Below are 14,177 nucleotides of genomic sequence, written 5' to 3'. Positions count from 1 at the left end.
ATTCAGCCGATCTAAAGCGGGAGAGAAGTCCTGTAGGTGCCAAGGACGATGGTAAAGTGCAAGCAGGGAAACGTACTCCAGTTCTTGAAGAAAGCAAGGTTGTGAAAGAGGAGACGAAAGAAAAGGCTGTGGATGATGAAAGGAAGGTGAAAGACAAGGTCGTCAAGCCTGAGGGAAAACTGAAGGACACAGCGGTCAAGCCCGAAGACAATGCGAAAAATAAACCCGCTAAGCCCGAACAGAAGCCCAAGACCCAGGACACCAAGGTCAGACCGAGCCTGAAGATGCCGGAGCGCAAGTCACCCGCTCGCTTCTCGGCGGACAGCGTGCCGTCAACGATCCGCACCGCGCCCGCCGACGTGCGGCCGCGGGCCCTGCCGGCCGAGCCGGCGCCGGCGGCTGTCCGAGCTCGGCTGGACCGTGGCACCAGCGACGAGCAGCCGGCGGCGCCGGCGCGGCCCGAGGACCGCGCGCAGAGCCTGCCGCCGCGCCGCGCCGCCAGCAAGGAGTTCATCATCCCCATCCGGCTGGCGGACGGCGAGACGACCAAGCCCACGGCCGCCGCCGGCGGCGCCGCCGCCGTCTCCGCCCCAGCGCCGGCGGCGGCGCCGGCCCCTGCGGCGCCGGCGGCGCGCCGTCCCTCCAGGCCGATCGGGCCCACCTCGTCGCTGCGCTCGCTGCCCGAGCAGGACTCGTCCAGCGACGAGGAGGTGCGCGCGCCGTCGCCGCCACGCGAGCTCATCCGCAAGTCGCCGCGCGAGTTCATCATCCCGATCGCGCTGGAAGGCGGCGGTACGATGACGCCGCCGGCGCGCGCGCAGTCGGTCGAGGCCGAGCGGGCCGACGGCGCCGGGCTGCTCCGCTCCCACCAGCTGTCCGGACAGCGTCGACTCGGGTGAGTGGGACGCGGCCGCCCCCGAGAGAGCGCTGGTTTTGTCCGCGCGGAGCCTGGTTTTTGCGTGCGGCTGGAGTTTGTTACCGGCCGGTGATGGAGGGGGGGGGGGGGGGGTAGGGGCGGGGGCGGGAGCCGCAGTGCCGGCGCGGGAGGATTGGGGCCCCCTTTGTGGAAGCGGTTTTTGTTGGTGACGAACGTAAGCTAGATCAGGATTGCTTGTCGGCCTGTCCTCTGTGGAGGGGCGGGATGTCAGTGACAAAGAACAGCAGCTGGTATCTTGACCCCATTCAGATATCCTTTTTCTCCTGTCTGTTGAGTCGGTTTCTTGAACCATGCCACGCAAAATGCGTCATAGGATGTTGGTCTTGGATTTATCGAAGCCTGTATATCAATATCCCAACGACAGCATGATGCAAATAAATCGTTGCGTTGTCCGACTGATTGTCATAAAATTAGGCATGATACTTCTGCTGCATGGCACTACCAGGATGCTCCTGTTTCGTCCCTCGGCGTCACTATTGCTTTTGATGATCGTCCATGATCTGCATGCGTTTGACGAGCCCCTTTTTGCGAGGTTTTATTCCCAGTTTTGTGTGATTCCTGCCTATCAGTTGTCGTGCTGGTGGTTCTGCTTCCGCCTCGCCAACCAGAACAGGTCCCACGTTTCTCAAAAGCTATCGGGCCAGTCGGTATGTGAACTGATGCTGTCGACCGCATCTAACTGGCAGTTGGTAAACGGCTTGAACCTCATTCTCCGAACGTGCGAGACCTTGCCTCCTGGTTGGCGGCGCGGGGACGGGCCCGCCGCCCGCGCGAACGCGGCCGCCGCGTCTGTGACTAACGGTGCTGCCGCCTGGCGGGGACTGGCAGAAGCCTGCTGGGAGACCGGGCCGCCAGGGAGGACGTCTGGGGCGCCCCCTGGGGCCTGCAGAGGCTCACTTCCATGCGCTGCTTCGATGACAGACCGCTGCCTGACCTGGTCGGCTGGCCCATCGCCAGCAGCAGGTAATGTCCGCCGACGAAGGGCTCTCCGGGCGAGTGCAAGATGACGAGTCCCGAACGAGCGTAGGTATCCGTCAATGCGGTATGTCATGGCCACGAAAGTTGGAGTAAGACACAGAATGAATGCACGGACGAATCTATTGTATAAGTGGATATCGTATCAAAATTATTCATGTAAGTACGGCTAACCACGCACGGGTGTCATATTACGGTTGAATGGACGGACTTCTGACTTCAGCGCACGTTTTCTTTCGTTTTCGTTTGGCGGCCCCGGAGAAGCGCTTACGCGAGATCGGCGTTGCCTCGTTTGCGTCGGCAGGCTGTCCCGGCCCAAGATGGCGCCCTCGTCGGACAGCCTGAGCTCGGGCGGCGAAGACGACGACGAGGATGACCAGTTCGAGATCTTCACTGCCGAGTCGCTGTTCGGTTTCTCTGATGGATCGCGTCAAGAACCTCAACAAGCGGATGGACATGGAGGACTCGCCCGCTAAGGTGAGAAAATCGAGCCCGGTAGGTGATGGCGAAGGAGCTTGGATGGCTTGTGGAGAGCTGTAGGAACCAGTATCGTGCTTACAAGATTGATGTTCAAGAAACGCCTTCAGAGGAAGCGTACTGTGTTTTGTGCACACTGCACGGTTGCAGGATCCTTGAATGTCACGGTACCGTAGGTGAATGTCTCTTGATATCGCAGCGTGTTGATCGGATCACTGCGCCTGACTCGCCGCTCCGTGACGATATCCCGCAAAGCTTCGCAGGAACAGCTTCCTTCCAGCTTCCAGCTTCGTTAGCCCGCTGCTGCCAGCCTCTTAAGTGCCGGTGTAGCCGCGCCGTACCGTGCTGACCCGACGCCGTCTCATGCCGACCCGGCGCCTTGCTGTGGTGATCCGGCGCAGTGCCGTGCTGACCCGGCGCCGTCCCATGCTGACCCGGTATTATGCCGTCTTGTTGCAGCGTTCGCTGCTGCTGAGCGACCCTCTGCGGCTGAACCAGCCTGGCTCGCCTCGTCAGCGGCTGCCAGGCCTCTGGGGCGTGCACGGTCAGGTCAGGTCGTTGTTCGACAAGCCTATGACCTTCCCACGCGGCTCGCTGTTCGACCAGCCGCCATTCGCCAGGTGAGACGTCAGCTGAGCCGTCCTTGGCGTCAGCTGAGCCGTCCTTGGCGTTAGCTGAGCTGTCCTTGGCGTCAGCTGAGCTGTCCTTGGCGTCAACTGAGGCGGTCTTGGCGTTGTATTTGTTGGCGGTCTTGGTGTTGTTGGGTATGGGGCAGTGTATTTGTTACGAGCAAAACGATTTGAGTGGGGTGGGCACTCGGTGCTTAATGCACAGAATGAGAAAGTATAAGTCAACTAGTTGACATTCCGAGGCTGCTATGGTGCATAGACATGCATCACTACTGATTTCCTACGCATATAGGGCATCTCAGGGAGTGTAAAATTGTACAGATCGCATCACTATTGCAAAAGCACCCTTTGTCAACCTGGGGCTATTCTGCACCCCGGGTCGCAATGGTGGAGCCCTTTTGGCGCCTCTGGTCACATTAGTGGAACCCTTCAGGCAGTTCCCATCACTACAGCAGCAACGTGCCTTTTTCGTGCCACACATGCCACGCTGCCTTGGAGACTGATGAGCCAGAGTGACCGGACCCGTTTACCCGAGTGACCGCACCTGTCTGCCCGAGTGACCAGACCCGTCTGCCCGTGTGACCGGACCCGTCTGCACGAGCGGCCGGACTTGTCTGCCCGAGTGGCCGGTCCGTTCTGCTCGAGTGGCCGCACCTGTCTGCCCGAGTGACCGGACCGTCTGCCCGAGTGACCGGACCGTCTGCCCGAGTGACCGGACCGTCTGCCCGAGTGACCGGACCTGTCTGCGCGCAGGCACTCGTCCTTCGGCTCCCAGCCGGCGGCGGAGAGCTCGGACAGCGGCAGCCAACACGAGGACGACGCGCCCGCCGCCGCCACCACCAAAACCAAACCATGGTCAAGAAGACGTCCACACCGAAAAGTGAGCTTGCGTCCCCGCGCAACCCTAGAAAGAGTGAGGGATTACGGTGGCGTTGTGCAGGTACCCTGGCGGTGCACTGCCTCGATTTGCCACATAGTTCGGTGACGACTGGTGAAGCGATGCTATGGACCTTAGAGCGACGGGTGTGTGGACCGCAGAAAGATCGCGTGGAACTTGACGATTATGGTCGGTTCTACTAAGATGCCCTGGTATCAACGTGTGCCATGGTCGCCCTCTGTTGCAGCACGCGTGGCCTCCGTGACATTCAAGATAGTGCCGAAGGGCGATCAGTAGGCTGATATGTACGTGTGACCCGTCATAAGTGTGGCGCTTGATGTATGTGGCCCCCTTTGACGCTACTTCTAATCCGATTTTGCGTGGTGGGCTCGCGGACAAACCGGAATACAGCCCAACAGCCCGCTCTTGCCAAAAACGGGACAAACCGCTGCAGTGTTGCATAACGCGTTGGCTTCTTCATATATTGTTTATCCTTGATGCTCCCTCTCAACGCTCATACATTTTATTGTAATTGTGTATGGCTCCTGGACGAGATGTATTTGTTTTACCGTAATCACCTTCTTGGATTATTCGCCGCGAGTTCACTCAATATCATGAACCGTAAGGCATGCGTGTGTTTTTTTTTCTTTTGAGGTTTTTTATGTGATCTGAAGAGCTTCTCAGCACAGAATTGCGAGAATCAACCATTGAATATTGCTGTAAAAATGGGTGATGGTATCCCGCACTGAGCTTTACAGAAACGTTTTTGTGGAAGAGGACTTTAAACAATTTTATGACACTGTTTGGTAGAATAAGTAGGCTTTTGCGGTCACCCATGCCTTAACATGTTGATTTGGATCGTGTTCTGCTTCTTTTCCCGCTGTTTTCACAATTTCCAGATTACTTGTTTGCCCTGTCGTTGTTTTTTTTGTGTGTTGTCCGTGCATGCTTGCTGTGCTGTGCCGCGCCGAGCTGCGCCGAGCTGTGCCGCGGCGTGTTGGTGTGCTGTGCCGCGCATCTGTGCTGTGCCGCTCGACTGTGCTGTGCCGCACGTCTGCTGTGCCACTCGACTAACCCAGCTGGCCGGCGTCCGTCTGTTCCAGAGCCGGCCGAGTACTTCTGGCGGCCAACGTTTGACAATCAGTTCTGACCGCGGCCCGTCCTCTGGCCAGGTAGCTGACCCCTGACCCTGTCACTGACCCTGCGATCTGGCCACGGCCAGGCACCCTCCTGACATCTGGGAGCCGACACCCAGTCCAGCCTGCGCTAATAGCTCAAGAGCCCGGACGAGGCGGAGGAATGGGGATTCCGCGGTTTTCCCACGGGGCGCAGGACCGGCCTGCATCAGTGCAATGCGCGATGGAAGACAGGGCGCTGGCCGGGCGCAACTGGTTCGAACCTTGGAAGGAATGTGCGAGACAACGCGCAGTTGCGTCTCTCCCCCAGTATTGAAGGCTCTATTACTCTGCGGATGGGGAACGAAATAAAAGCTGACGAGTTGCACGGGCAGGGCTGGTACCCAGTGACGTAAGGTGTTGAGACATGAATAAACAGTAAAAAGCCGCCTGTTGCTCAGTCAACTGTTCGAGGTTATGTGAGCGTGCGTGTCTCGTGCCTGTACGTGTCTGTCGTCCAACACGTTGTTCTCCTGCCCTCAGAGACAAATACCACCCACCGCACCCCGGGCGAACATGATTCGACGTCCGCTGCCAAGAGGCTGGGCTCGTCGCCCTGTCCCCGCTTCGCAGCGGCCTGCTGCGATGAGGCTGGTCCGAAGGTCGGCTTCCCCTGCACGGGTCGTATCATCGAAGCGGGTCGGAGGGTCGGCTTCCCCGACACCAGCCGTGTCACCGGCTGGCAGAGCTGCGCGCTGCCGGGTTCGCGCCCCACCGCCGTTGCCTTCGGTTTGTAGTGAACCGACACCGGTCAGCGGTTGGCACCGGCTCGCAAGCGACGCGTGCTCGCGTCCGACGCGGTCAGGCGGCGGCCCGGCGGGCGTGAGTCGGTCTCGCGCGCTGCTGTCCGGCGACGGACGCCGGCGCGCGGCTGAGACTGGGCCCAGGGGGTGACGGGTCCGGTAGCTGGCCAGGACGCGCGTGCATCCACAGCGAGCTTGTGCCGGGCATCCGGCGGGTTCTGCCTGTCTGAGGCTGGCCGACGCCGGCCTTAAGCCAACAAACGATGCGCGATGTGACTGTGACGTCATGGGTGGGAGGGGTGGGGTTGGGGAGGGGAGCGTTCCGTTGGCAGCTGACGGTTAAAGGTCAGGGCAATGCGGTTGACACGGTCAGACAGGATGATAATCTGATAATCGTACAGCTGTGCTTTAAAGGTAAGATGTGAGACAATTTTGTTTGTTTTTTAGTTCAGGCTATCGCGTGTCTGTATGTCGGCGTACTATTTTTAGGAACGTCGCGTCCTCTTTCGCCTCTGTTCAAACATAGGGAGCCGCTTTTGGAGCGACTTGACCCACTTTGTTTGAAAGTGGCATAGGCGTGTCAACGCACGCATTATGCCCACACAGATAAAATGGTCTGTTTTGTGTACAAAATCGGTTGGTTGGTGCATGTAGGCCTATAGGTGGCAGTGATCAAGCCCCAAGTGGGCCAGCCATTAACACAGCATAACACGCCCGTGTCCCATACTTCCGCCCGGCGAGTGGAGTAGAATAACACCAAGTGCTGTGCGTATTTCTGAGAGCAGCACTGCGTCAGTGCCGACGGTGTCCTGGCGCGGACGACTGTGGGCCAGAGCGATCGGCATGTCTGGGACGACGCAGCGATCTCGTCAGTAGGGGGACGGCTGCTGTTGTGCTGGCTCTGTTTGTCTATACACTTGTGATGAATCCGTATTGGCATGTGCGTTAACCCGTCTGTTGTCATTTGTTGATTTTGAAATAAAGACATTCACGCCAATGCCCTACTGTTTTGATGTCCCTTCGCCGTCAGCGGATCGCGACCGTTCGCAGCCTAGATAAGACAGTAGTATTAGCCTTATTCTTCGGAAAACCGCGAGAATGGAAATATAGTTGGGTTGATATTTCGGCAACGTGCCTTTATCGACACAAAAGCAGGAGCGAATTCACTTTCGCTTTTTCTGCGGCAACATACCTTTATCGAAACAAAAGCAGGAATGAATTCACTTCTGCTTTTTCTGCGGCAACATACCTTTATCGAAACAAAAGCAGGAGTGAATTCACTTCTGCTTTTGTTTTGATAAAGGCATGTTGCCGAAATATCAGCCAAGTTATATCCCCATTCTCCTAGTTTCCTGAAGGAATAAGGCTAATAGTTCTGTCTTATCTGTGTGAATAATGTTCCTCGCTAATGCACTTAACAACTAACGTTCGCAGCTTTTTAAAAAGCGATTGAGTCCTTGGGAAGCAGGCCAGATGTTCCGGTAGCTGACGCGGGAGCAGAGGCCGACCTTCGCAGCCCTGAGAACCACGCTTACACAGAGATGGCTACCCCATTAACAGCAACCGTCGTGTCGTTGGAGCTTTACGACGCTGTCAGCTACGGAGGCTGTATAGCGTCGCCTGCCTCTCACCCTGGCAGAAAGGGCGTGTACCTCTGGTCTCCCAGCCGCGCGGGTTAACCCCCAAATTTCCGTTGTGGCCCACGGGCCGGAGCTGACCATCTGTTCTGACAGCGGTCACCGATGTTGTCATCATTTTTATGACTTGCATATTATTCAGCATTACTCAATGCTTGTTCTATTGTTCGTTAACAGACGTGTCTTGGTGGGTTATGTATTCCAGAAGGCGTCATCTTTTAAATTACTTTGGCAGGAATGGACTTAAATCTTGTCCAAATCTTGTCAGGAGGCGTGTTTAATGCGTTTCGACGGGTGTAGCTACAAATGCTAACTTAATTTCAAACCATCCATAGTGCGTGGTGTTGATGTCGCTTTTCGCTCAATGCAACGGAACATTGCTCAATGTAATGTTTGGTTGCATTGAGCGAAAAACAACATCAGTGCCACGCACCATGGGTCGGGTTTGGAATTAATTTGCAGAGGCAGAACCGAAACACAATCTCGCTGTCCCACCAATCGTTAAAAACTGCACGAGCGAATGCTGAAATAAGAACATGTATTTTGCTTAGGTATAGTCCTGAAAAAGGGCGAACACCTGTCTTGGTAATCTGCCTAGATGTGTTAACGAGTGTGGTGAAACAACCGTTTGCTTGAGTAAAATTTCAAAGGTGTGATATAGTCATGCGTATGCGTGTGCGTGTGCGTGTGTGTGGTATGAAGAAGCAGTTACGCTTGCGTTATGGGTGGCGTACATGCTACTGTGATTTCATAATCTCATGGATGTTGATACTGAGAGAGAGCGCCCCTCATATCGAAGCATTCCTCAGCGGAGGAGCCCGGAAGCGTCGCGTCGCGTGAGCTTGATCATCGGCAGGCAAAGAGTCAAACAGACCGTCTGTGAAGGCATCGACTTCGTCACGCTCAACAGACAGTGGCCGAGGCCGGCATCCGGGTCGCTAAGGTCATGACCCCTGCGCTCCATGACCTCTGTCATGACCTCTGCTGCTGCTGCTGCAGCTACCCCGCCGGCCCAGCCGCAGGGCAGCCGGGTGCCCCAGACTGCACATCTGATGTCTGTCTGATCTGTCATCATCCGTGCATATTTGTTTGGCCGAGCCTTCCCCTCAGATCACAGACTGGACCCCGGCGAGAAAGCTTATCTTAGTTACAATATGTCTTATTTGCCAGTATATCGTATACTAGGCACACCAAGTGCTGTCTGCCGCTGGTGGAGTTCGTTGCTGGTGCTACTTACAATCAAGTCCGCACACCGATCGCAAAAAGGTGAAACAAATAAATTATGCGCATATAAGACTCGTTTATAGACGACGTGCTGCACGTACAGCTGATTGTCTCCGCACGGTCGGGTAGTTTGCGTAAACTAAGGATAGTGTCGACTAGTAGGACTAGTAGAACTAGTAGGGCTAGTACGACTAGTAGGACTAGTAGGGCTAGAGTCCACGGCAGTTGGATGAGCCATGGACCATGGGCCTGGGCGGACTCAGCGGGTCCAGCTGGGCCCCAGCGCGACGCCGAATTGTCAGCCACTTTCCATGCAGTTGAGCGCGCAGCCAGAGCCTTGACAAGAGGGGGTACAGGGTTGACAAAGGGCCGCCTAACAGGAAAAGGTCCCCTCCAAAAGAATCGCCGGACATGGCCCATTTGTTAAGGAGGGCATGCTTCTTTGATATCTTTTCATCGTTACGTTCTACCGCTTGAACAAAAGCCAAAATCTACCGCGAGATCAATTCTGCCTGAGCTGTTGGTCGATGAACTGAAGAAATCGTGCATTAAGCGACTGCATGCAATAAATCACCGGCGTTCTTCATTTTAGAATGGTCCAGTGGACTCTGTATAAGCCTTATCTGGGCTGAGCAGATATATTAATGACACCGCGAATGTAGATTGAAATGGGCCAACATTTTGCATTAACATGACCAAGTCATGTTTGTCTGAAAATGCTTAATATTCAGTCAAAATTGATAAGTGATACAAATTTGGTAACATAGTTTTAGCATGCGCGCTCACAAATCTTGGCAACGAAGACCTCGATGCCAGATGTTGCAGTCTCGGGAGGTCGCGCAGTGTCGGCCTGGCGGCTAACACTGAGCTGTGGATAACGGGTGGGCGAAAATGATGACGCATTTGAAAGAAGTATCTCTGAACGCTGTAGAACATCAAATCGAACTTTGAGAAGGTAGTCCGTGTGTGTATTTCAGCTGTGTGATTTTTAAATTGAAGATAAGAGTGGACTGGACTTTACAACACCGCAAATCAGGAATATGGTGGTCGGACTGGAAGATTTAAGGAAAAGTCTCGGTTTTTCGTTTTGCTGTAACTGTTTCTCTGTCCAGGGACAATTTTTAAGTTGTAAATAGATACGCCCAGTCTCATCTTCGAACTGTACGAATTCATTTTGAAAGACGTTCGGAACCATTATATTGTGAGTCGTTCTCGCGCGCACAGCGCCCGCCTCCCGATGTTACTTGTAGTGGCCAACGCCGCTCGCTTACTGCAGCGGCCAACGCCGGTTTGACGGAACTGCCACCCGGGCCATCGCTGTCCTTGCTCTCGAAACTGCGCGCGCGCAGGCTCAAAGTTTTTGATGCAGTTTGTTTCACTAGTTGATTCTGCAACAGAATAGACGTTCTCTGGCAAACATGGGATGACTTTGTTCCTTTTTTTTAGCTAATTTCGCCCGCCCCCTTTCAGCACATATAAGACCCCTTACTTCTTTCCGAGAAAACGGCCCCTGAGGAGAACACTAGGGGGCACATTTTTGTTCCCGGCCAAGGGCTGAAGGACCATTCCGTCTCTTTGCAGGGCGTCTTCCAGCTGCCATTCTGGCGACACGGGACGGGATCCCCTGGCCCATCCGAAGACCCTTAGAGGGATGCATCACATCACACTGGCCTCCTCCCTAACGCGAGAGGCTCTCTGATCCACGCAGATGAATCTGAATCGACGTAGGAGCCTTCATTGATGCAACAACATCCCTGATTTCCGCAGGTGGTCCAATAATTATATATCAGATATCATCAAACAGGCTCACTTATAGCTATTGGTACGCTTTTTAAGTGAAAAAGACTGCTCTAAACAGCACAATTCTCTGTTTAGCAAATATGCTCCGCAATGCGTCGTGGTTTTATTACGTCATCGCACCTTGCACAACATTGAGGGTCAACTGAAGGCAGTGACGTCTGGGAATCGTGGTCACAAACGTCAGATATGAACGCCTTGACAATTATATTTTTTCGTGCCCTTGATCGTCGTATGGCTTATGGAATGGCAGGGTTTTAATGACATTACTACAGCGTCGTCAATGCCTCGGTGACCTCTAAACAGTCTCCCGGCACATCTTAAATAAACGGCACATCTTCGTGGGACTGGAGACAAGTCTTCTCAGCACATCTTAGCTCAGAAACTAGAGGGATTTTGGTCTTAAGAAGGACAGGTTTCGGAATTGCACCAAATGACCTTAAACAAAATTTCAGTTCAAAACTATATAAAAATGTTGAACACTCCTTAATGTCACGACACTGTATTGACACGAGGCACGAGCCCAAACGGGCTTGCTCGCCGCGTCTGCCCCCTCCCGCTTCTTCACAGGCCGACACGGGGTTCCGCTGCCACCTATCCGGCGAGACTGCGTCATGCTCCTGAGTTCAGCAGGTCCGATTGCACTGCAACACCTCCCGGCCGTGGCACGCGGACGCGACCCGAGGCAGCGGGCGACCTCGGCGCGCGGTCGCCATGGCAACAGGGTCGCGTCGTCGTTCCGGTGAGGCAGTGACGATCGCGAGCGCGGCCGGCCAGTCGCGCCTGAAGCGTCCGGGTCCAGCACAGAGCGTCGTGACACTGGACACCGGAGCTGATCAGGTACGAGGGCCGGGGAGACAGCTCCCATACCGGGGCCGATCAGGTACGAGAGCCGGGGCGACAGCTTCCATACCGGGGCCGATCAGGAACGAGGGGCGGGGAGACAGCTTCCATACCGGGGCCGATCAGGAACGAGGGGCGGGGAGACAGCTTCCATACCGGGGCCGATCAGGAACGAGGGGCGGGGAGACAGCTTCCATACCGGGGCCGATCAGGAACGAGGCCGGGGAGATAGCTTCCATACTGGATTCGATCAGGCAGGAGGGCCGGGGAGGCAGCTTCCACGCCGGGGTCGAAGCGCCAGACCTCGCCGTGGAGCACTGCTTCGTGCCCGGGAGGCCCGGACGGTGCTGGCGTAGCCTGTCATCCTGCAGCCGAGACACTTACCGCGGTGCTATGGCTCGTTTTGCAATTTCCTGTATGGTAGCCCAAAGCGCGAGATGTTCTTTGGGTGGAGAGGCGGGTAAAGCTTCTGTTCGGACCCACCAGGGGATGATAAAATACCTTTTAAAATGTTTTCCTCGTAATTCGTCCGAACATTTTGAACGCTTGGATTTCTGTGATGAGCAGAACCCACATTACGCCCTGCCCTGACCCTGGCTCCCACCATCCGATCGTGACATTGCAGGTCAACGGCAGCACTTGGTGTTAGGGTGAATTTCTACTTCCCTTAGCGTTGCCTCCGCGCACCGAGGCGTGCTCCTGGCTGGTGGAGTTTTAGGCGTGCTTGCTGGTTAGCAGAGAAGAGTTTTCAAATATCTGTGCGTTGTGCTTTTACGATTTCAGTTCATCAATGCACTGCTTTTTTCCGAACCAACCAAATGTGTCATGACATTTCAAACCAGCCCAAACCTTAGCCATTGAGAAAATGTTGGGATCGACCATGGACTCAAATAATAACTGGGCATGTAATGCGCTGCTAGATCGGTAACAGCATGTACATACCACAGTGCTAGCAGGATCAAGGAAATTATATACTTAGTCTCGAGACGGAAGGAAAGAGGTGGAACGGAGATCGAAGGTGCTCATATAAATATAGCTGTGCTGCTGATAAGGCAGTATTCCTTTGCGCATCCGGTTCAACAGCAAACACAATAATAATGAATTCTTACAGCAGTCCAGAACCCAGTGGTCACTCCAGGAATGAATTATGAATCCATGTTCAATTATAACAAACAGGGGCAGATGCAGGAATCCGCCGTTGGATGAAGACAGAGCTTAAAATTGTGTGCTGTAAACAAATTATAGCACGCCACGGGCGCGCAAAATTGATTCGATGGAGTAAACTGACTTAACATGTTCTCGATTTTAGTTTTCCGCATCTGCTTCGTACTCTGAATCATTAGAATTTGTTCATGCATATGGTAATGCATCTAAATCAATTTAATGAGGGGAGAGGTACGAGCCGCGTAGGCTCATACGTGAACACGCCGATGACAAAAACTTCGAATCCGGCAATAGACTACTCCAGTTGCCACAGTATTTGCGTATTTGTGCGTAACATTTCACAACATAAGTGAAAGTGTATATGATAAAGATCGGGTGGTATTAACTGCAGGGAGCTGTGGACACATCAAAAACTGAATGCCCAAGTGAAAAGAAATGTCGTAGTTATGAGTGAGACAGCAGGACAAGCGAGACTTCAACGGCGGGAGCATGTTTGACTCAAGAGACCCGACTTGGCCGGCCGAACTGCGGTAACGACTCCACGGTGACCTCGTGGAGTTTTCTACGACGTGAAGCGCAGTTCTTTAGCAAATGTAGACATTGACGAGACGTAGACGCTCTTCTGTGCAGACAGCTTCGAGTTCACACGGCTGATGACTTCAGGCCTGTCGATGGCAGTGGCTGCTAGACAAGCACAGACTAAGGGACCCGAAATATCACCAGCAAAGGGGTGCTGACGCGAATCACCAGCTTGTTTCAGCACAGGGCGCTGTGGACCGGACCGCGGTTTGGTTCCGTGTTTCTGCATTATTGGTGAATGCATGTCCATTCTCCCGACCGTGGTTTGGTTCAGGGCATCACGTATTATTGGTGAATGCATGCCCATTCTCCCACAACGACCGAGTTATCCACGATCATTGCAAACCTCCTGCTGTTCTTTGTGCTAGGCAGGTGATGTACTGTGCCGCTATCGCCATTCACATGCGGTTAGTTGCATATCAAGGATGTGGCCAATGGGTGTGGAGGAGGATGCTTGCCCCTCGCCTTCCATTGATGACCTTGGCGTTCTGTGGGTCACCAGAGGGCCGCTTAAAGCTTCACCTTATTCGCCCGCCACTCACGTAGAGTGCAACGCGTGTAACGGATGATATTTCAGGCGTCAAAAGGGCGCCTATGCTCATTGTATCGTTACTTCTCTTGGAAGAGTGGGATGCAACAGCGATGGATGAGCTCTTTACTGGGTTTCCAGAAGCGCTTAGGATCGTGGGATGGGCTTAAAGACCCAGCCTGGTCTGAAATGGGGTCCTGCGTAAAAAAGAATCGGACCGAATCCGAAACGAAACACACGCTTGGGGCCTGAGCGATGATTTGGGACCTCCCGGTTGCAGGGCTCCTCTGACAAGCTGCCTCTCACGAGCTTGCGTTATCGTGTCCCGTGTGGCCTGAATGGCCGTCGAAAGCGCCCGATGAACCAGGGATTCGTGATTTCGAACCGCGCCATCTATCCGGGATTCGTTAATCCAAGCCGAGCCAAATATCAGGGATGCGTGTGTTCGTGCCGCGCCAAATATCAGGGGCGCATGAGTGCGGACTACGCCAAATATCAGGGATTCGTGGCTCCAAACCGCACCAAATATCAGGGATGCGTGAGTCCGAACCGCGCCAAATATCAGGGATGCATGAGTCCGAACCTGGCCAA

At 54.5% G+C, this 14,177-nt stretch overlaps 1 protein-coding gene across 2 annotated transcripts; it reads left to right on the top strand.

Annotated features, from left to right (window-relative positions):
* Positions 1-2,331: 2,331 nt before the first annotated feature.
* LOC119089510 (uncharacterized) lies at positions 2,332-5,724 on the top strand. Of its 2 annotated transcripts, XR_005093152.1 has the most exons (6): positions 2,332-2,389; positions 2,849-3,009; positions 3,772-3,898; positions 4,143-4,200; positions 4,999-5,067; positions 5,554-5,724. XR_005093152.1 is itself a non-coding variant. In XM_037212241.1 (5 exons), the coding sequence occupies exons 1-4, from the start codon at positions 2,333-2,335 to the stop codon at positions 4,158-4,160; spliced, it is 363 nt and encodes a 120-aa protein (XP_037068136.1). In that variant the 5' UTR covers position 2,332; the 3' UTR covers positions 4,161-4,200; positions 5,554-5,724. The 2 variants fall into 2 exon arrangements, 1 of the variants encoding a protein (XP_037068136.1); XM_037212241.1 differs by lacking the exon at positions 4,999-5,067.
* Positions 5,725-14,177: the final 8,453 nt, after the last annotated feature.

This window comes from Pollicipes pollicipes, unplaced genomic scaffold (assembly GCF_011947565.3).
Source record: "Pollicipes pollicipes isolate AB1234 unplaced genomic scaffold, Ppol_2.1 Scaffold_3087;HRSCAF=3621_pilon_pilon_pilon, whole genome shotgun sequence".
Classification (NCBI taxonomy): domain Eukaryota; kingdom Metazoa; phylum Arthropoda; class Thecostraca; order Pollicipedomorpha; family Pollicipedidae; genus Pollicipes; species Pollicipes pollicipes.
Note: the sequence above shows the minus strand (reverse complement) of the source record. Positions and strands in the feature narration are given on the sequence as shown.

Coding starts and splice junctions, on each gene's coding strand:
- LOC119089510 (XM_037212241.1), top strand. CDS start 2,333: ATGGATCGCGTCAAGAACCTCAACAAGCGGATGGACATGGAGGACTCG. Junction 2,390..2,848: donor TGGAGGACTCGCCCGCTAAG/GTGAGAAAATCG, acceptor GTCTTGTTGCAG/CGTTCGCTGCTGCTGAGCGA. Junction 3,010..3,771: donor GACCAGCCGCCATTCGCCAG/GTGAGACGTCAG, acceptor GTCTGCGCGCAG/GCACTCGTCCTTCGGCTCCC.